General features: G+C 29.6%; 2 protein-coding genes across 4 annotated transcripts in view; both read right to left on the reverse strand.

Moving 5' to 3' along the window:
• Positions 1-5,317, reverse strand: part of LOC147801092 (uncharacterized) — a 37,533-nt gene extending 32,216 nt beyond the window's left edge. Inside the window, exons 1-2 of the mRNA XM_087155747.1 lie at positions 5,249-5,317; positions 1,523-3,550 (exon numbers count right to left, since the gene is read on the reverse strand). Of these exons, the coding sequence (XP_087011873.1) occupies positions 1,523-3,550; positions 5,249-5,317 (2,097 nt within the window). The remainder of the gene's footprint in view (positions 1-1,522; positions 3,551-5,248) is intronic.
• The window catches only part of LOC107455346 (atrial natriuretic peptide-converting enzyme), a 411,323-nt gene that overhangs the window by 357,310 nt on the left and 30,046 nt on the right, over positions 1-23,967 (reverse strand). The window lies entirely within an intron of this gene.

Here is a 23,967-nt window from a genome sequence, read left to right on the forward strand (position 1 = left end):
TTCCGAAATGATGAAAATGAACGAATCTGCCGCAAACAGTTTGGAAAAATTCTAGAAATACTGATTAAACAAAGCTTATATAATTTGTAACTTAGTAAAGCATGTGGTAATAAGTTTCTTTTAATAAATATTTGAAAAATAAATTATAAATCATATTGAAACTTTTTATATCTAGTAACTTACTCTACATAAATGGTTCTATATAATTTAATTTACATATAAACGAAAACATATTTTTTCAAATACTTATTATAAACTATTTCAGATGGAATTTAATTGAATTGAATGTAGGGTTTTATGGCGCAAAGTCCACAAAAGGACATGCTGAGCCAAACAAACGATTTTTAAATAGATCTTAGGTAAATGTATACTAAACATTCTTCTTACTAATAATCACACGGGAGATATAAAAATGAATAAAACGGAACAGACGTATTCAAAATTGAATTGAATTAAATGTAGGGTTTGATGGCACAAGGTCCACAAAAAGACATGCTGAGCCAAACACTAGGTTTCAAAAGACGTATTCCAAAGTGAGCAAGACCAGATAAAATGTAAATACAGTAGAACATCATAAAGCAGTTGCATTCAAAGCTGAATAAAATCAGATAAAATTGTAAAGATAATAAAACAGTTATATACAGTATAAAAGACCAATTGCGCGGTGAAACGCAAAAAGGAAAGACAATGACGGTTAAAACACTGGAAAATGATTAAAATATGATGAACAGTGAGTAAAACTTTGCAACAGCTGCATTAGGAGGAGGTTCTCCAAATAGCAAATGTAAGTGGGTCAGCCGAGCATGGTCGATTCGGAGACTGTTTAACCTAACATCTGCATGCTGCAAACGCAATACAGGATAAGGGTTAAAATCTTTACTTAGACTATTTAAATTAGAACAACACAGTAAAAGCCTGTTAAAAAGAGGGATTTTCAATGACTTTTGCAGCGATTGTGGATCAGCTTGATTTAATCCTTTTTTTAGTTATATAGTAAACATTTTAATATTCATTTTAAAGTTTTTTGCAAATAAAGATTTAGCGCTTAATTCAATACAATGTTCAAACTTTACTTTATTAAACAATCCATAACTTGCTGTATTTATAAATTAGAAAAATAAACATCCAAATTTAAAGAGTTCGTTTTTATTCCTTTGAGTAACATAAAAGTAGTTTTCACTGCGGGTAGAATTTTTTTTCTCAAAAGGACAATAATTAGAAGGTTGATTGATTGATTGAATGTAGGGTTTAGTGGCACAAAGTCCAAATGAGGACATGCTGCGCCAGACAATACGGTAATTGTTCTAAAGCCTAAGTACATACAAAATTTAATTGTAGCACAATTATAACTGATAAATCAGTGAATAAAATTAGATAAAAGGTATGAGTATAATCAGATAAAAGTTTGAGTACAGTATAAAACGCACGAAGTGAGTAAAATGTACAAAATAATAAGATGTTTGCAAAAGTGTATAAAATTGTAGATGTGTTAAAACTTTTATATGCTGTTAAAAATACCTACGGCACGTAAAAATGCAAAAATGTTAGGATGGTGAGTATCATCTAACAAATCTTGCAAGCATAAAATAGTACTCCCAAAAAGCTTTAAGCGAAGTTGATTAAAACATCGACACGATATTAAAATATGATGAATTGTGAGAGGGACGTTACAAGTACTGCATTCAGGGGGAGGTTCTCCGAACAGCAAATGAAGATGTGTTATCCGGGTGTGACCGATTCGGAGTCTGGTTAGCTTTACATCAGCACTACGCAAGCGCAGCACTGGAAAATTATTTAAATCGAATTTAATGCTATGCAATTTATTGAGAACTTTCAGGTCCCATTGCTGTTGCCATAATGATGTTATCAACTTTCGAGTATGTAGCTTCATGTCAGAAAAAGGTATGGACACTTTCAAGACAGATGTGGCAGATCGTGCAGCTGTGTCAGCTACTTCGTTCCCTGGAATACCAACATGACTTGGTACCCAGCAAAATATTATCTCGAAGCCATTCTTCTGAAGAGTGATTAACAAATGAATGATGAAACATAAAATTGGATGAGTATCACAGTGAAACTTTTCTAGTTGGCTCAAAACGCTCATACTATCGGAGTATAGGCAATACTTCCGAGTAGAGCGTGAGGAAATTAGACGTAGTGCCATAAGGATAGCCACAGCTTCAGCAGTGAAGACCGAGCAAATATCTGGGATTTTATAGCTAAATGTATCATCACCGATGATGACCCCGCATCCTACATATCCGGCAGATTTTGAACCGTCTGTATAAATCGGTACATGATGAGAATATTGGTGACGATGTGCAGTGAAAAGTGTATGAAAAATGCAGGGTGTAACGTTGGCTTTATCGTGTAACTTGAAAAGGGAAATAGATTGGTATGGTGAAATGGTCCATGGTGGTATGAGAAAGTGATCCACTGATTGTGATGGTAATTCACAGATATCGAATGATTGGATAAGTGAGCCTGTGCGAGCTTGAAGTGGGGGAATGTGTGATGGTCTAGCAATATACAGTCGCTCCAAGCTTGATGAAATAACATCATGCTTTAAAGGATGCGATTTAGAGGACATGATACTAAAGTAATATGTAAGAGACAGCTGGATGCGACGTAGATATAATGGTATCTGGTGACAAACAACATATAAGCTTTCAACCGGGGAAGTACGAAATGCTCCGGAACATATGCGTAAAGCAGTATGATGTACTGTGTCCAAGATTCGTAAGTTAGAGGTGGTTGCAGTACCATAAACTACGCATGCATAATCAAGCCGAGAAAGTATCAGGGCCTGATAAATGAGTAAAAGTGCTACGCGATCCGCTCCCCAGTACGTATTTGAGAGAACACGCAACATATTAAGTTTTTGCTCGCATCGCTTTCGTAATTGTTTGATATGAGGGATAAAAGTTAACTTGCTATCAAAAGTGACTCCTAAAAATTTTGCATGTGGTACAACTGGTATAGCAATGTTATGAATGAAAATGACAGGATCATTATGAAGTGCGCGTTTCCGACAGAAATGAATGCATGAACTTTTAGAAGGTGAAAGGGTATGGCCATTATGATCACACCAGTCTAAAATTTTATTCACTGCTAACTGAAGTTGTCGCTCGATGATTCTCATGTCGGATCCCGAACATGAGATTTGTAGATCATCAACATATAGAGAGCCAAAGACAGCAGGTTGCAGTACGTTTAAAACTAGTGAAATATGAACGATGAACAATATGACACTGAGCACACTGCCCTGGGGAACACCCTCAGCCTGAATATATAGGTCAGAAAAGTTGGATCCAAGCTTAACACGAAAATAACGTCTGAGCAAGAAATTTTTTATGAAAATTGGCAAACGACCACGGAGACCCACATCAAACAGTGCCTTCAGAATTCCATATCTCCAGGTCCGATCATAGGCTTTCTCGATATCAAAAAAGATAGAGACTAGATGATTGCGCCGGACAAAAGCATTGCGACTTCTAGACTCAAGAGCAACGATGTTGTCAATTGTGGATCTTCCCTTACGAAAACCACTCTGAAAGTTTGGTATGAGCAATAATTAGAAGGAAAAAAATCAAGATATGCCATAAGTTGCACTTTTGAGTATTACTCAAAACCAGTCCTCAAAATTAAATAACTACGCGCAACGAAAACTATATTATTGTGAACATTGTGTCAAACTTTGAAGTAAATCGGTTAAAAACTGTACTAGTTAGAGATACAAAGAGATAAATTGCGTTTAAAGTTTTGTGATCAATCATCCATTTACAGATAAAAGTTTGTAGTTAACTATAATGCATCACTATGAGATCCATAAGATGCTTTTTCTCCATTAGTTTCATCAGCATCATGTGCTATACTAGGCATTCTTCTTTTCTATCTATCATCATGTGCTATACTAGGCATTCTTCTTTTCTACCTATCCTCATGTGACGCCGCCTCATATGTTTAAAAAATTGAACCCGAAATTCTGCTGTCTTCAGCATATTCCTTGGCTTCTGGGCCTATATTTATTTCTAATTGCTCCATAACTGACCCCCTTTGCATCTTATTTAGCAAAAATATTATTGCTAAATAAGTTGAAATTTTAACTATTAATATCGAATGTAAAATTAATTTCTCTCTTACTTAATTTTGAAAAAAAATATTTCAATAAAGTGTTAAAATAATGGCGTTTTACTTAAATGTTAAATATAATAGGAGTAAGCAAATCCATTAATCAAGAGAGTGCAGAACTCCACGTGGATTTACATGTCAAAGCGAGTTTTCCGTAGCACGCCGGGCTCGTCATATTATGCTGTAATATCGTTTTTTACGAAAATCAATCCAATATTTCGATACAGTAACATTTACATAATAAATTATCGAAAACAGACGTATTTTATTTAATTTTTCGAGATAATTTTTATTTTTCAAGAAGTTTGGACACCTTGACAAAAAACAGGTCATATGAAAATTTACTTAAAATGAAAGCACTATTAAAAATTTATCTTTATTAATTAATATATTTTTTTTTCAATTAAGAGGCTTGATATTATATTTTTTTAAATGAAAGCAAAATGCTTGATTGTTTCCATCTAAAAAAATGTTTCTCTTCCGGGATTATATAAAAACAAAAAAAAAAAAATTGAAATTCAATAACTCCGAAACAAAATTAAAATTTAACAAAAAGGTCAAAACTCATTTTCCGCGATGTGTTACACTTTCATACATTTATTATGCATGTGGCAGCAAAAGTTATAATTTTATGTTCATTAGTTTTCAATCACATCAAAAAATTTAAAAAAAACAGTCTTTACTTTTTTTATGTATACACTATCTACCAACAAGTATTTGGACACCTATGCAAATGACTATGTCTGCGGTCCAGCGATACGTCACGCTCTCCACCGGTATATATCGTGTACGGAACAACATCGGCATTAGTCCCATGCAGGATGCCACGCAGTTCGGAGCTCTCTGATTTCGAAAAAGATATAGTTGTCGGGTATCACAAAAACCTTTAAGGGATATAAACAGCGAGCTGAATTACCCAAAATCGACAGTGGCTTATGTGATTAAAAAGTGGAAGGTAAGCGGTGAGTATCGGAATGTTCCTGAGTCGGAAGACCAACGAAACTGGGAGATCGATACCGATGGGTGTTGTTCAGAGAAATTCGGACGATTGGTTGATTCAAGTTTATTGGCACAAGAGCCAAACATGGCTATACTGCGCCAAATTAAGGGGGCATACCTGTCCAAAATCGGTGAAAGAACTTGCATGTCTTCTCCAAGCCGAGTGGAAGAAAATACCACTACCCATCACACAAAGACTTGTGGAAAGTGTGCCCCGGATTGTTCACGCTGTAATTCCGTCTCGTGGAGGCTCTACCAACTATTGATTGTGAATAAAGTTTGTTTTTCTTTTCAATCACACGTGTCCAAATACTTATTGGTAGATAGTGTAATATAGAGGAAATTCAATTTCATGTAAAAGAAAGTACTTATAACTCCTAGAGAATAAATGTTCAACAAGTGATATTTGAAATGTTTCATACAAAAAAGGAAGACCTGAATTTTTTGTCACAAATTCGAATTCCGCAATTTTGCAGGTAACGAAATAACAATAAATAATTCAAATCATTGAAGATTAAAATAAATAATTCGAATTCTTAAACAATAAGACCTAGAGCAAACTGAAAACATGGTCAACAAAATGTTTCTCTGAAAGCATCTAACGCACACAAACAAAATTAGTCGAACAATTCCAGAGAAATCGAAATTTACTTATTTGACTTTAACACTAGATTGCACAAGGAAGTTTTGACTGCTTTTAAATTTCAATTCGAAAAACAATGACTTATATAATGACACAATTTCATAGAATTTTGTACAACATATAATTTTATTTATTGTTAATATTTACTATTCACTATATTAATAACTTGTCACTACTCACTATATTAATAATTTACTGTTCACTATATTGTTAGTATTTACTATATTAGTAACTGCAAAAAATAAGCAAAAATAAATTAATTTTAAACAAATTTTTTACACATTATTTATTCTTTCACAATTCAGTCATTTTGACTGCTTTTGGGAAATATAGGTATATACTAAGTCTTTCTATTGTTACTATTCGATTTTTCAGGAGCTATTTGACCGATTTCGTTCAAATTTTACATTTTGTCTTATTCTAAAATTGCCTTCTTTAAAGCAGTGTAAAAAAACTTTACACTATAAAATTACACTTTTTTGGACCATTAATAAATTAAGTATTAAAGAAATAATATATTATAAATTTCATATATAATGAAAATAATAAATATTATTGGGGACATATTTCCTAGATTACCGAAAGATGTCAATCAAAATTTATTAGAGTGTTGAACAAATTATTCTTTTTAGTTTCTTATATTTAAAATTTTTTTTTTATTTAAAACAAGAAGGGAACAAGGTACTTTTAGCCGTACTTCAAAGATTCTACTTGCACTTTTTGAAAATATAATGGCAATGCAAACAAGATATCCAAGTCTTAAAAATTTCGCTCTTTAATATTTCCTTTAATTTCAAAATAATTTAAGAGATGGCAAAACACCCTGAAATATTCTGAATCGCGTTCTTCTCCTTTTATAAAAAGAATTTTAAAGTTACAAGAAAATATATTTTTTCTTTCAAAACCACTTCAAATGTTTACAAAATTCCCAAGAAGTTTTACTCAATATTTCTTTCCGATATTTTCAAAGGCAATATACCTTTTAGTTATTTCAAAAGGTAGTCAAGATCACGATATTCTTTTGTGTGTTTCGATATATTTTCAAATATTTAGTTTCAAATCTTATATAAGTAGATCGGACTACATCAGATGTTTGATATTTTTACTTGTTTTTAGAATACTGAGGAATTTTATAGCGGCACGAATCTCCGTGGTATACATTTTTCTTTACCGAGGAATAAATACTTGGTTTTAAACCTTCTATACATGAAAAAATATACACTGGTGTGCAAAACTTAAGCAACAAGTGCGTTTTTTGTCATAACTCTACAAGAGATGATCCAATTGACATGAAATTTGAATATGATGTACATTATTTTGTACTTAAACGATGGTAAAAGAATAATGGCGCTGAAATGAATATAAAGCCTAAAGTAGGGTATGGAACAAAAAAAGGCTTTATTTGACACATAGTGGCGTTACACATGATTGCTTGAAGAAGCGTAAGTACAACTGGCAGATGTTCCCTAGTATGGGATATGCCCTCCCCTTACTGTAATTGTTGCTTGGCATCGTCTCTCCTTGCTAAGCACCAGATTATCCAGGAGTTCTTGGGATAAACGTCTCCATTCCTCCTTTAACGCATCTTTCAGCTGATGGATGTTACCAGGAGGATACTGTCGTGTCGCAAGACGTCTTCCTAATGCATCCCACACATGCTCTATGGGATTTAGATCTGGAGAGTAAGCTGGCCAATCCATTCGTGTGATATTTTCACTTTCCAGTAGGTCTTGAACATTAGTAGTACGGTGTGGCTGGGCATTGTCATCCATAAAAATGAAGTCTGGTCCAATGGCCCCTCGGAGCAGACTCACATGGGGTAGCATTACCTCATTGCAGTAACGGTCTCCAGTTACAGAACCTCGGTCGAAGATCTTAAGCTCAGTCCTCCCGTTCAACATAAAGCCTCTCCAGACGACAACTCCAGGACCACCGTAACGATCTCTTTCCGCGATGTTATTGGGATGAAATCGAGCTCCAACCTCTCTCCAGATCAACTGACGTTGAGAATCCCTTGTAGCAGTAAAACGACTCTCATCTGTGAAGAGGACGCGACTCCATTGATGAGGTTTCCAGGTTTCGTGCTCTCTGCACCACTCTAAACGGTGCCACCGATGGCTAACTTTTAAAGGTATGCAGCGTTCAGGACGTCTAGCAAATAAGCTACCTTTGTGGAGGCGTCTGGCCACTGTAAATCTTGATACTTGTCGTCCTGTGGCTGTGCACAATTGCTGAGATATGGCACTCGCTGACTGAAAACTGTTTCTTTTCGTCTGGAGGACAATGTAATGGTCATCTCTTGGTGTTATTTTCCTTGGACGGCCACCACCAACCTTCCGAACAGCTGTACCAGTAGGTTTAAAGGCATTCCAAGCACGAGAAACAACACTTTTGTTGATCCCGAACTCTTCGGCGACACTGGTCACACTACGCCCCTCCTCAAGCTTCCCAATCATTATTTCTCGAGTAAAGTCGTCTAAATGATTTCTTGAAGATATGTTTCACAAAACAAATCACTTGCACTTGCAGCGAATGTCTTTAACTACGGTGCCCTTCATCCTTTTATCACTGCTTTGACCTGCGCGCCGACCCGCAAGGTTTATGTACACTTACATCACCTACGACGTTTTATTTCAAAAATTTGCATACAAATAATCTTTCTACTGAATTACGTGCATATTATAATGCAATTTCATGGCTATCTTATACTTTGTTGGGGAGCTGTGGCCGAAAAACCACTTATTGCTTAAGTTTTGCACACCAGTGTACTTAAAACATGTATGCCATAGAATGAATGCAGTATAAAACTATTATTGAGATATCTAGAAGGTCCAAAATTCCTTTGATAAATCTGGTTATCCTTAGGATTAAACTGTTTCTTAACACTTCTGAATTTTTAGATACAATATATAAAAACATAAAATACTTTACTTATTTCAAAATACAAAAACTATTTATTTACAACATTACAATAGCTTAAGCAGGATTTCTCAAATTGTGCACCCAAAAAAATAGTATAGTCAAAAGTACAAGAATATGGAAAGATTAATTTACCGTGTTCCTGTCTCTATATGGGAAAACCAAAGGCTCTGAAATTTTTTACCGGAGCACCTTAGTATGATCTTGGTAAAATTATCAATAAAATTTGATTTTATAATTTGTGATAAAATTCTGAAAGTGTTTTGAAATTTAGCAACTTTAGCATTATGCATTAGAGCATGATATAAAACCTAACATTAAATTTTTTTTTTACCTTAAGTTTCATTACCTTACAGTATGGTAATTTTACCGGAATTTTTTTTTCTGTGTAGGGTGCCGAAGCTGTGATAAAGGGTATCGCGAAGAAAACTTAGTCAAATATTAATTCTTTTTCTTCCAATATTCAGTGATATCTTAAACTGTGGATTTTTTTTAAAATTTTCGTTGCTGAAAATGTTTGGACAAACCGTGTACTGTAAAAAATGCACAATTCTCTTGATTCGTCCTGACTAATTTCTTTAAAGACTGATCCAAAAGTTCCAGAAATTCTTCCGTTAGAAGATTTGATAAAAGGAACTTATTTTCAATTATTTTTTTTAAAATTTCAATTTTTAAATTAATTAAAAAACATGTTTGCCCTTATGGATTTTTACTTTATACAGAAACAAATATTCTTCCCTACACAACCGTATTTTTATTATTTCAGCTCGGATGCTCGGCGCAAAAAAAATAGACAATTTGAAAAACTTTTAATTCTATGATCGAAATTTATCATATCAGGACTCAATCTTAAATTGTTTGAGAAGGTAACTTCAAATCTGCTAATATTGCGATATTTTGAGGATTTAAGTGAATAATAAGCATGCAAGTATTAAATTCGTTTACCCAAAGATAATTTCAAACAAAATATACGTTTCAATAATGTTTTTTTTTATTATAGTCAACGAAATTTTTAACTTTTATTTTAATAATATTTTGAAAAAATTTAATTTTATAAGGTCAAATACGAAATTTGAACAAAATTAGTCGAACACTATATTGTCGAATCAGAGAAATCGCATTTAACTTATTTGACTTTCCTAACACTAGATCGCTCAAGGAAGTCATTTTGCCTGTTTTTTAATTTCGATTAGAAAAACAATGATACATATAATGACACAATTTTGTAGAATTTTGCGACTTTTTGTACAACATATAATTTTTTTATTGTTAATAATTACTAATAACTTGTTATATAACTGCAAAAAATATAAAAAGAATAAAAATTTTAAACAAATTTTTTACTCATTGGTTATTTTTTCACAATCTCGTCATTTTGACTGCTTTTGGGAAATATAGGATATATACTAAGTTTCAGTTTTTCTAGTGTTAATATTCAATTTTTCAGGAGCTATTCGACCGATTTCGTTCAAATTTTATATTTTGTATATTATAAAATTAATATTATAATTATTACAAAATGGTTTATATCATAAAATTGCCTTCTTTAAAACAGTGCAAAAATTTTTACACTAAAAAATTTAAATTTTTTCTGGACTATTAATAAAATAAATAATTATTAAAGAATTAATATATTATAAATTGTATATATAATATAAATAAAATATTATTGGGAACATATTTCCTAGATTACGGTTAACCTCTATATTTTGAGGTTAAGGAATCTAAGTTCGTCGAAAAAAGTATATGCTTATTCAGAGAAAATAGGTTTTATGGCTGATTTTGTATTTTATACACTAATTAATAAGCATATTTGAAGTGACCCTCTCAAACCATTATGTTTGAGTCCTAGTACGTTAAAATTCTATCATTGAACAAAAAATAATTCAGAGTGTTTCGCTTTTTTTTAATAACTGTAAATAAATAAGGAAATAAGTTTGCAGTTACAGGCAAAAAATTCAGTTATATTTCATATTTGTTATTTTGAAATTTAAATACTAAATTATTTACTACTAAGTAATGTATTTATAAAAAAAAATCTAACGAAATAGGAGAAAATATTTTAAAATCAATGTATATAAAAAGCTTAATAGCTGATTATATAGCTGGGTAGATTTATTCACCCTTCGACACATGAAGTACTTTTAGCTGAAACTAAAGTCAACAATAATTGTATAATTTCTTATTAATAATTCCATAACTAAACAAGATCTGCCGATACACTTCGTACAGATTTAATGAAAATTCATACGTAATTTTCTAAAAACATTTTCTTCTTAGGTTTCAGGGCATTTGTTAACATATTTACAAATAAAGTAAACATTGATTTTTCTATTTGAGATATTTATTAAACCTTGTTTGTAATGTTAATAAATTTGAATTTTTAAAAATAATTACTTTAAAAATCCTTCCTCATTTTCAAATTACATTATCTTTAGTAAACTTAGCTATCACTTATGTTGCAAGCGCATTTTCTGTAATAGATTTTATATGAAGCTTCTAAAATACTTCATTTTGTGCATTAAATTTAATTATTTGTTGTTAAAACATGACTTCGACGAAGATTTAGTTTATAAAAATAATAACCTACTTAATTAAAAATTAAAAATTTCCTTTTGAAAATAAGATAATTAGTCTAATATATTTGCAATGTATTTGGAAATTTTTATGAAAGAATATAGAGTGCATTCCAGGAAGAAAACCCATTAGGAACAGAACAGAATCTTATTAAGACTGTCTCAGGACATATTGAATGAATAAATTATTTTAAAAATTCATTTGCAATAAAGAAAAAAAAATGCTATGTAAATTCAAAGGTAAAAGATAATTGAAATTAAAAGAATCTGCTGAACTTTGTTACTATAAGAAGTAGGAATGTACAGTTGTCAAAGAAAAAAATCCCTATTAACTTGTTTTCTAATACTTCCGTTTTAATGTAAAAGGTGTATTAAATTAAATTGAATGAGTGGTTTATAGGAGCACTAAAGTCTGTTAACGGAATGCAATGACTAACATACTATTTCTAAGCGTATCAAAATGCAAAGTAGTATAAATATATTTAAAACAGAAAGGTTCTGGGTTCGAATACCGGATAAGGCATGTATGTTCTTTAATTTCGCCGGCCGGGTGGCCTAAGAAACATCATCTCAAATACTTTAGTTTTAGCCACTGGATTTTCCAAATAAGTGGCAATCGTAGTGGCTCAAAAAGTTAGTCTCAAATATTCTAATGTATTAATGCTAATTAAGATGCGGAATCAGACACAACACAAAAAGATATATTTCTATGAATAGAGATACATTTTTTATCGAAAAATTTTCATCAAAAACTGTCAAATGAATTTTTAGAATGAAAATTCTAAAATATAACTTATTTTTATATTTATTAATTCAAAAACTTTTAGATTGATTTCACTTATATTTTGTACTTTGTTATTTAAATTCATATGGTTAAAGATTTAAATATATAAAGGTATATGAATCTATTTAAACTCTTATCATTATGGCATAAAATAAATTATTATGAAAATAATTTTTTCTTATGGGATGATTGGTTGATAAACAAGTGTTATATCAGTGAGTAGAAATGAACCAAGCATTCAATTGGCAAATAAAAACAATATCATCAAATTTGCAAAAAAAAATGGTTAACGAGTTATGGCAAAGAATAAAAATAAAAAATTTCTTAAAATTTGCACACAAAAAAAAGAAGAAAAAAAAGATTACAAAATAGTGATTTCTCCTGAAAATTACTCGAAGAATATTCCGAGCAGAAATTGCTCAGTATTTCAAAAATTATGCACAGTAAGAGACAAAATTGTGCGAATTTTAAGAACTGAATTTGAAACAAGTCCTTGTCTACAAGTTTTTTTTAAAAAAAATTGTGATTTTAAAAAGAAATCAAAGTTAAAAAGAGTATTAAAATTATTTCTCATTTTTCTCAATAAGATATATGCAATGTATCAATCATTGAAATGGAAAATATGAATATATATGCACACTATTGTTTTTAAGCTCGTTTTCATGAGCTATTCAGACTTACAAGATAAATATATAAATGGGGGGGGGGGAAGAGAACAGGAAATTTCAATTGAAGAAAACTCAACAATTATTTGTTCTTCTGATTTCAAAAATCCAAATTTAATTTAAAAAACGAATGGTCAAGGATGTCTGAGAAATGAGAGTGACCGGAGCGTAGACTATTCAAAATAACTTCTAGTTTATTACGAGGAAGATTAAGCAGTGTATACAATTGTAAGTCTAAATAAATACTGTGCAGTTTATTATTTGCCTCATTATTCCAATTTAATATTAATTATAGTTAATATGCGTCACGTGACCCAGTAAATGTTTGGTTTAAGTTTATTCACACACGAGGCTACACTAGATTAAAATTGATATCTAGATCGAACTAATATATTTTTCTCAAAGTAAAGAATAAAGTCCTTTAGTCTTGATAAACTTCAAAAGGTATATGTTGTATATTTCGTTCACCAGGAGTTGGCACTTGGCTCCACCTTCATCACGTGGTATGGGACGATACTATTTCGCTAATTTTGGGAGAAGGTTGTAAGCAATCCTGAACAGGGCTGCTATTTGGCGATCGTATGGCAAAAATATTTATTTCACAAACTTTATCTGCATTTTTTGAACATTAAATATTTCATAAATTTGATAATATTTCGCGCCATTTTTTATGATATTTCTCTCTTTTGAGTGAATAGTTTGTCATTTTTGAGATATTTTTATGGGAAAAAAAAGTTTTTTAATTTCAAATATATTTAATTAGCTAGAGAAATCAACGGTATAATAGCGGATGATAAAGCGAAGTAAGTGACTGAAAAAGAAGTCACTGTTTGTGTTTGACGCTCATTAAGGGTTGTCTCTCTTCTTGTTTGTTGAGATGTTTCTCTTCTTACTCCCGCGCTGAAATGAACTCTGCTTTCGAGGAGGTGGAGCCAAGTACCAACTCCTGGTGAACGAACTATATACACGGTGTATATGAAATGTATATGATGTAAGGTATTTGAGGTATCGGGTCACCAAGCTAAATTTGAAGATCTGGATAAAAGCTGCAAGGAAAAAAGAATTGTTTCTCAAATATTTGAATCGTCTACAGTCAATAAAGGTGATTCCAACGGTGATGACAACTTTACATTGTGAACAAATAGGTGTGGGTTCCTTTTTTAGTAAATGCAGACCCAGTAAGTAAAAGTGCCACGTATATGGTGACATTGGTCCACTTAATCGTTAATTTGATAACAGTAGTTAAGAATTATTTTAAAATATAGTTAACTAAAATCATGAACTACTTAAATTATTAAAAATTAGTTTTCGTCTAAAAACCATAATTTATACTTAACGAGGTAATATACTAATCCATACAAGTAAAGATTCTAACTATTAATTTCTTACTATGCATTCCACTTTCAATCGAGCAAGAGAAAATTCCATTTTACTTTAAATACGATTATTTACTTCCTCTCTAGAATTATGAAGTGCCAAAACTACAATATACTCCAAGTTCACAGTAAGTTGTTCAGATTTTCTATGTTATCTGGGTTAATATTTAAACGTAATATCGCTTTAAAGCATTATTTGTGAAAAGCTCTTAACAGAACATTTCTCTCAAATTCACTTTAAAAGAGAATAATTCATAAGCATTTGAATATATTCAGTCTAATATACTTGCAAGTATTTTCTCTTATCGAAATATCAAATTCACAAATGTTTCCCATGTGCTTGAAAACTTTCCTCCGAGTCTAGTATTCTATGCTTCTGTTAATCCTTTCTTCCAGAATATCCCTTTATCTATATTAATAATGGAAAAGCTTGGTTTGTAATAGGTTTGTTTTAGAGTTTCTCGTTCGCAAAGATAGTACATCACTATTTAAAGAAAAGAGGAACATCTAAATGTAAATTGATGAGGCTATTTAATCTTATCAAATGTTTGGTTGGTTTATTTTGGTGCTGAATCTTCGCGGGTTATATTGTAAGCTTTCCTGGTTCTACATCATTCAAAATAAAAATAAGGTAGTACTATAAGAATGATATATAGCATTATAAATATAGAAATGTTTAACGTGAATTTTAAGCAGTTCAGAATTTTTTTTTTTTTTTAAATGGAGTGTTTATCGAATATTTTTGTAATTCAATTTCGCCATTTGCAAGATTATCTAAATCAATTATTCAAACAGAAATTACTTTAAATTTATGTGCCCATCTTTTTGAAGATAAAATAATAAAAATTATGTCAATAAATACTATATTTGTAAATATGTATTTCTGCGATTTAATTTCCTACAAACAATAGTACAAAATATCGTTTTTCAAGTGAATTGCTATTAAAATTTGAAATGTTTACTTTTAAAACAAAAATCCGCTTTTATCGCGATTATAAAAAAAAATTAGAAAGCTATTAACTAACAGAATATATTAACATAAATCGCATTCCTATTTTTATTTTGTCGTAATATAGTCAAATTCTTTACAATCTAGCGAAGTTTTTTCTATTTTTTAAAAAGATCATTCTATTTTTGAAATTTTTTTTATAAAATCTTTAAAAATAATTGCTTTAAGCAAATTTTTCTTTCTTTCAAAACTTGTTAGGTTTTTGCCTCTTTTTTCAATTTAGCAAATGCTGACTGATAGGTCAAAGACAACGTTAATTTTACATGTGCCTTAAAAAAAAACTTATGATAAATTATAAATGCATTTTGGCAAACGTGAAGAGTTCACAGATTAAAAACTAAAGCATTTGCTTCTTTTTAATTCAACCGAGAGAGTTCTCAAACTCAACTAACTTTTACATCTAAATATATTGTGAAAAGTAGGAGCATTGCTGTAGCTACAAGATGTTTCAGTTCGATAGTTTTTTAAAGTTAAGAAGGGCTACAGAGCATACCTGCCATATTTTGCTCTTACGGGAAATTATTCTCCAAAGTGATAGTAAGATTTCAATTGAATTACAGTTTTAGACAGGTAATATTTTATTTTCCCAGAAACTAAATACACCATGATCTAATTGTAATACTTTCATACATATGTTTAACCTAAATGTATGATACATGTTCCATTCGTTTTATATATATATTGTTAAGTAAAGCATTCCCACTACAGTTCTTTGTGGACCAGGAGGGTAAGGACCCCATAAATTCGTGACCAACAGCATGACTGTGGCAATGTTGTTCGTATTGTACACAGTCAGTCTTTACTGTCCATAAAAGCTGGTCGACATCGATCTGAAGCTGTGTGGTGGGCTTCAAACTGCCACTGGAGATCGAACCCCAGTTTAAAACATTTTAAAGTAAATTTATTAAATACAAATATTTTATTTTATAACCAACGTTGCATAGCCGGGGCAATCCTGAGCTCAGGATGATCAATGCCTAATTCCATAATCTTGAAATTTTTACCCCAACCCGGAAGACAAGAGAACTTCTGGATCAAGCATAGGGAAAAACTAGCTTCCGTGGAGGGCTTTTATGTTGGTACTAACCCACATATGCGTTACTCGGAGAGGAACCCCCCAAAAAAACCCTCCAGCGGATAGCGTAACGGCAATGAAATTGCTACTGAGTATTCATCCATTTTAGTATGACTATAATCCAAACATCGATTGTGCCGATCGAAGTATCGTTCGATATATGAAAAAAAAGCCTAAATTTTACTACAACTTTCAATACATATATGAAATGTTACGAAAAATCCTGAAAAGTTGGTGACAAATCAAGCACCTAATAAATATTAAAAATATCCCATTTATTGGAAAGTATCCAGTACCTTTGGGACTAAGGAGTTAAATGTCAAAAATTAAATCGTAAAGTAAGGCGCTGTTGAAATAATAGCGTCCCAAATTTAGAATTATAACAGCTCAAAAGTTTCTACGATATAGACCTCTATTCTGACTACGAAATAAAATATGTACTACAATGTTATAGTTTTTCAACACTCTTTTTGTTACTAGAATAAAAGTATTCTTTTTTCTGGGAAAAAAAAGTGGAATGGTATTCGAATTTAAAAGGAAGTAGTCGAACGTTTTGGGATGTTGAACTAAATTTCATTATAAAAGCAATTCAGAAGTTCAAATAGCTCCTAGCAAACAGTGTGGTGAAATTGGTTAAACATTGTATAACATATACTAGGAAAAATCGTTGACAGTGATTTCGAAGAATGGGTAGAGGAAAATGAAGAGTCTTAAGATAAAAAACAAATTCTAATGATGAAGAACTGGATTACTTATAAAGTTCAAATAGACAATAATAAAACATGGGTTTAATAGAACCTTTGAAACTTAGAGATTTAAGGAATGAAATGAAAATTTTGAATTACTTTTGCTTAAAGGTTTATTAGAATATTTTTTCAGAGAAAAGCAAATATATTCTAGGCTATTGCATATCCTCCAACTATTCTGTATTTTCAGAAATCTTTTTTTTTTTCAGTGGTAGCGAAGTTAATGTCATAATATTTTAATCAATTATAAATAGTTTTAGTAAACATATTAAAGGTCAGACAAATGGTCATGTTAAGTTCTGATAAAAGTTTTATAAAATTCCATTAGATTTTAACACTAGATTGCCTAAGGAAGTCATTTTGACTGCTTTTAATTTCGATTAGAAAAACAATGATGTATAGAATGATACATTTTCTTAGAATTTTGTGACTTTTTGTACAACATATAATTTTTTTTATTGTTAATACTTACTAATAGCTTGTTATATAACTGTGAATAATATGAAAAATGTTAAAAATTAATTTTAAACAAATTTATTTACGCATTCACAATCCAGTCATTTTTACTGCTTTTGGGTAATATAGGTATATACTAATTTTCCGTCTTTCTAGTGTTAAAAGCGTCGTTTTTGATGCACTACAGCTCTAAAAAGTATTTTTCAAATGCTTTAAATCATAGAAGCTACCGATTATTATTTAAAAAAAAAACTAAAAAAGATACCATATAGATCATGAGAATCAAACAGGAGTTAGCAAATGTCTGCCAAATTTTTATTAAATAACATTCTCAAAAACATATATATATATATATATATATATATATATATATATATATATATATATATATATATATATATATATATATATATATATATATATATATATATATATATATATATATATATATATATATATATATATATATATATATATATATATATATATATATATATATATATACATATATATATACATATATATATACATACATATATATATACATATATATATACATATATATATACATATATATATACATATATATATACATATATATATATACATATATATATACATACATATATATATACATATATATATACATATATATATACATATATATATACATATATATATATATATATATATATATATATATATATACATATATATATACATACATATATACATACATATATATATACATATATATATATATATACATATATATATACATATATATATACATATATATATACATATATATATACATATATATATACATACATATATATACATATATATACATATATATACATATATATACATATATATACATATATATACATATATATACATATATATACATATATATACATATATATACATATATATACATATATATACATATATATACATATATATATATATATATATATATATATATATATATATATATATATATACTTTTGCGATGTATTATATATTATTTATACATATATATAAATTAATCTCATAATTTTGTAAGTATAAAGTATATACCTATGCCTGAGAGAACTTAGTACCCAAATGCAGATACATAAAAAAAAATTTATTTAGGTTGTTAAAGATATCTATGTAAAAATATAAATTCTCAAATCAATATTCATTCAATATATTAAAAATTTAAATTAAAAAAATAATAAATTGCTTAAAGATTTTTTTTCTAAAAAAATCTAAAAACTAAATAAAAGTTAAGACCAAATTTTTTCTTTCCTTCGCTTTCTGACCGTGTGCAAAGATCTTTATCCAAAGGTTGATAACTCCATAAATATGAAATTAAATAATGTTTTGAGAAACAGAGATTATTATTAATTGATATTTTCAAAACACAAAAGAGAATGAATAAAAATATTACATCTGTAATTTCATTTGGTCAAATTATTCCTTTTTGAAAAATGTTTAATATATTTCCCTTTCTCTAGAAGATTCATTATGAGATTTAGTATGTATTGTTTGTTTAATTTATATTTATACATGTTTAGAAGAATTTTCAAATATTTTTTTTAAAAAAAGGAAACATTTGTATCCCAGTAAGTAATCAAAACAACTTTCATTAAACGTTTATTGCGTGAAAAAAATTCAATGTAATTTAATAAAATGCACAATTCAAGACTTTTGTGGATACTAAACAAAATTAAGTATTTATTTAAAGCTAATTATGATTTTCCTTTTTGCTTACATTATGGTCGTTTTGTTGAGATTGCAAAATATGTTAATATATTTTAATGAAACAATGCTAAAATGGCAATTTTGCGAGTACAAGCTGGTATGAAATGCATAACTTTTATTCAAAAATATTGAGATTAATTATGGTTTTCGGAGCTTATGATGTGTTGAGAGCAAATAAAACATTTTCATTTTCATTAAGGCTTTAATTTAATATGAAATATTGAAGAGAAAAATTTTGAGTGTTTTCCTCTATTTTGTTAATCTAAATATTTAGATCACATATTTTTTTGCTATTTTATGCTTTTCTTTACATAACTAGAAAATTTAAATGAGCATAAATTTTATTCAAACATTAAAATATGACAAAAGAATACATTTGTTTGGCTAATTGAAGGATTTCGGCAAAATGGCTTATTGATCATAAGACGCAGAATTTTTATTTAACGCGTCGCACCCCGGCAAGAAAATTGTCACTACTCTAAAATGCAGCATTTGAAAAAAATCAACTTGAGGAATTAACGACTGGATAAATTGCTAGTCAGAGATGATGATGAGCTTGATGGGGCACTTCATACATATTTTTTATTGACATAACCTCAAAATTGCTGTTTCTTGACTTGTGTCACTTTTGCAAGGGTGAGATATGCTTCATAATTTTTTCATTTTAATTTAGGTCACAATAAGAGAAAAATATAATATTTAACATTTTAATAATTCACGGTTACGAAACGCAGAATGGAATAGGCATCTTTTTCTGAGTTAAAAGTAAATTCTTCCAAACAATATTAGACTACTATTTCCAAAGAATTTTACAAATTTGCAGAAATTAAGTGAAACAGTTACTTCATTTTAATTTAGGTCACAATAAGGGAAAAATATTATATTTAACATTTTAATAATTCACGGTTACGAAACGCAGAATGGAATAGGCATCTTTTTCTGAGCTAAAAGTAAATTCTTCCAAACAATATTAGACTACTATTTCCAAAGAATTTTACAAATTTGCAGAAATTAAGTGAAACAGTTACTTCATTTTAATTTAGGTCACAATAAGGGAAAAATATTATATTTAACATTTTAATAATTCACGGTTACGAAACGCAGAATGGAATAGGCATCTTTTTCTGAGCTAAAAGTAAATTCTTCCAAACAATATTAGACTACTATTTCCAAAGAATTTTACAAATTTGCAGAAATTAAGTGAAACAGTTACTTCATTTTAATTTAGGTCACAATAAGGGAAAAATATTATATTTAACATTTTAATAATTCACGGTTACGAAACGCAGAATGGAATAGGCATCTTTTTCTGAGTTAAAAGTAAATTCTTCCAAACAATATTAGACTACAATTTCCAAAGAATTTTACAAATTTGCAGAAACTAAGTGAAACAGTTACTTATTATTGAAATTATTTTAGTTTACAAAATTAATTTTCTATAGTTTTGAATAGGAATGAAAGAAAATCATACTTTTTTTAATTTTATATTTTAGCATAATTATAATTCCGATAATCTAACAGATTTTTGTCAGTAACTATTAGTTTTTTATAATTAAAACATAGTTAAAATTAACTATTTCTTATTAAAAATACCAAAACATATTTTTACTAGTAATTAGAAAGTCTGAAAAAATCTACATAATAAGGCACTGGTCTCTCATCTGTGTCAAAGAGTTAAGTTTTTTTTTTTATATTTTTAATTATTTAATATAGTCTTCAAAAAAGGGATGGTATTAGTTTGTTAAAATCCAAACATAAAATTATAGTTCGAAACTCTTGTACATAGTGAGGGGATGGAATTTGATTGCTTCATATAATAATCTGAAAAAAATAATCATGAAAGTAAAACAATGTAGTGGAAACAGAGCTTTTAATGAGTTAGATTATATTTATTTTTAAGGAAGATTATCAGCTGAGTTGTTGTCAGGGTATACAATTTTTATGGAACCTTTTTTTGCGCTATTGAAATTACATAAATAATTTATAATTATTTTTTTAAATGTTATCACCTAAAAACCACAACAAATAATGAATTAAATACAGATAGAAGGGCAAAAGATTCAAAATCCGCCATATTTTGGTAGACTCAAGGTGAAAATAAAAATATGCTTTACAGACTTAATAAAATTAAATTGTACCGGGTACTAATTATGACAAAATGAAGAAATTAGTTATTTTTGGCACAAGAGCCGGGAAGGGCTGTACCATACCTAACTCTAGACTGATATTAGAATTGTTTTAAATTTAGGTAAGACATCCAGTGTCTTTAAGATAATCAGCAAGGCTTATATGAAGATCGTCAACAATTAATTTGTTAAGTTAGGATAGTAACAATTTAAATATAGACGTCTTTTGAATTTAAAATTTGTAGACTGTCTCAAAATGTGTTTAATGGTTAGTGGTTCTCTACAGCTAGAGCAAACAGGTTCTAATTCATTCAGTAAGAGGTGTTTATGAGTTAAATAAGCATGTCCAAAGCGTAATCTGTTAATTAGAATATTTCTTGGGCTATTTAAGGTCTTAAAAGGGCTTTCAAACTGTTTTATTTCATGTAGTTTATTATTGGCATTCTGTTTGCCAGTGAGTATTTAAAGTATTTGCTATTAGTGTTTTAAAATTTCGCAAAACTGGTTTGTTAGAAAGATCTACAAAATCAGCTAATTTATTTCAAGGGATTGCAACAAGTCCCGGGAAACAAGAAAACAGTATGTTAAAACTTTTATCATTAAGAGTCAAAATAAAGAAATAAGCAAGTGCAACTTGTTTAGCGAGGACCAATACCGCACACCCTCTATCACAACGCAGACTGATTCAAGTGATCAACCACCAGCACACTGACCGCAACTAGTGATGCTTGACTTCGGTGATCGGATGGAAACCGTGTCTTAACGATCAGTCCACTGCGGGACAATCAATAGATTGAGGAAAATAGATTCTTCGGTTAATTTTGGGATCCGTTAAAGAAAATAACGTTTGGAGAAACTTATTAATCCATGAAAGATATAATAATTATTAACACAACTTCATTTTTAAAGAATTATTAAGTTCTACAGAAGTAGATCGCTGGGACACACTTTTGACTCGAAGATCCAGATCCAAACCAGAAAAAAAAGTCTCAAAGATTGAGGATACAAGAACAAACACATCGGTTACGAGATAGATGGAATTGAATGGAGTGTAGGGTTTAATGGCACAAGGTGCACAAAAGGACATGCTGCGCCAAGCAATCAGTTTCAAAACAAATCAAAGGTAAAAAGCTTCCTGCTATTTTTTCCTTATAAGAACTTTACACAACGTAACAAGAGTATTCGAAAGTGAATAAAATCACCTAAAATGTAATTACCATAAACAAAATGAAACAGGATCAAAACGTGAATAAAATCAGATAAAAGTGTAAATAGGCTAAAAACAGTTATATACAGTATAAAATACCAATTGAGCGTAGAAACGCAAAAATTTTAGAATGATGGGTGTATCCTAACAAATCCTCCAGAAATAAAATAGAACTTCCAAAAAAGGTAAGAAGATAAAAGTTAAAACATGGGCAAATAGCTAAAATATGATGAATCGAGAGTAAAACATTACAAGAGTTGCACTGGGGAGGTGGTTCTCCAAATAGTAAATGTAGATGTGTCAAACGAGTGTAACCTATTCGGAATCGGGTGAGCTTCAAGTCTGCGTGACGTAGACGTAAGAGATGGATGGACAGCGTAGAAAAAGATTGAGAGTTTTGGGAGTGGAGAAACATTGCAGAAATTGTTCTGTCGAAAGAAAACAAACTGAAAAACCCCTGGCTAGCACAAGGCTGTAGTGTACATGAAGAGTTTAATGGCACAAGTGCACATGACGAATTATACTTCTCACAAAGCAGAGCTGGTTGACCTCCCTGTACAAGAATACATTCTAAACGAATTTATATGTTTGGAGGTTACTTAAAATTAAATAGTTTAAAAAGCAAGTACTTTGCTATAAGCCGTAGCATTTAAATTTATCCAAATTACCAATTATTTCCTTTATAATTGACTATTTAGATCTGTTTTAACAAAATAACTAGAAATATTCAAATATAAATTTAGTGTAAGTAATAAAAAGGTATTTTTAAATAAAAGTGTAATAAGAAATGTTAAGACAGAAATGACATTACCTTAAAGCGTTTAAGAAAAGATAAATCTAATAGTTTTCTTAAAAATAATTGAATCTCAAACGACAAAATGCTTCTAAAATTTATGATGAATTCTTGAATATAATTTAATTTTCCCTGTGTTAAGAAATATAAATTCGATGCATTTTAAGAATTTATTAAAACTCAGATTTGAGTTTAGTACTTTTTTAAAGAAAGGCATAATATAATTGCTATTAAATTGAGCAGATATTACCGACAAAGAAGTATTTCAAATTGATAAAAGTATTACAGTACCAATACACCTTCACTATTTTTTTTAATAAAAAAATCCGCAAAAATAAAATATATTCGGATTATTCGGAAATATATTAGAGATAATACAATCTTTTAAATAATACTAAGTTATGCACGCTTGAAAGAGTGCAGTGAGATAAAACGACGATTTGTTCGATACCGTAACTCCATTAAACTTGGTTCTAAATTAACGCTGTCAAGCGAAAGATAAGCCTTTGTTGAAGCGAAATGAACAAAAAAAAAAAAAAATGTGAGGAAAATGTTGGAAGCGGTGGAAATTTGTATTTTTAAAATAAGTATAAATATATTTTGAAAAAAAATCGTGTCACAAGCTTCGCCATCTTTGGCGAGCTTTTCACAGAAAACGAGTTTTGGAATGGAACTTTTGAATTAAAAGCAGAAACTGAAAAAAAAAA

This window comes from Parasteatoda tepidariorum, chromosome 12, assembly GCF_982258835.1.
Source record: "Parasteatoda tepidariorum strain Cologne lab strain chromosome 12, Ptep-v5.0, whole genome shotgun sequence".
NCBI classification, from domain to species: domain Eukaryota; kingdom Metazoa; phylum Arthropoda; class Arachnida; order Araneae; family Theridiidae; genus Parasteatoda; species Parasteatoda tepidariorum.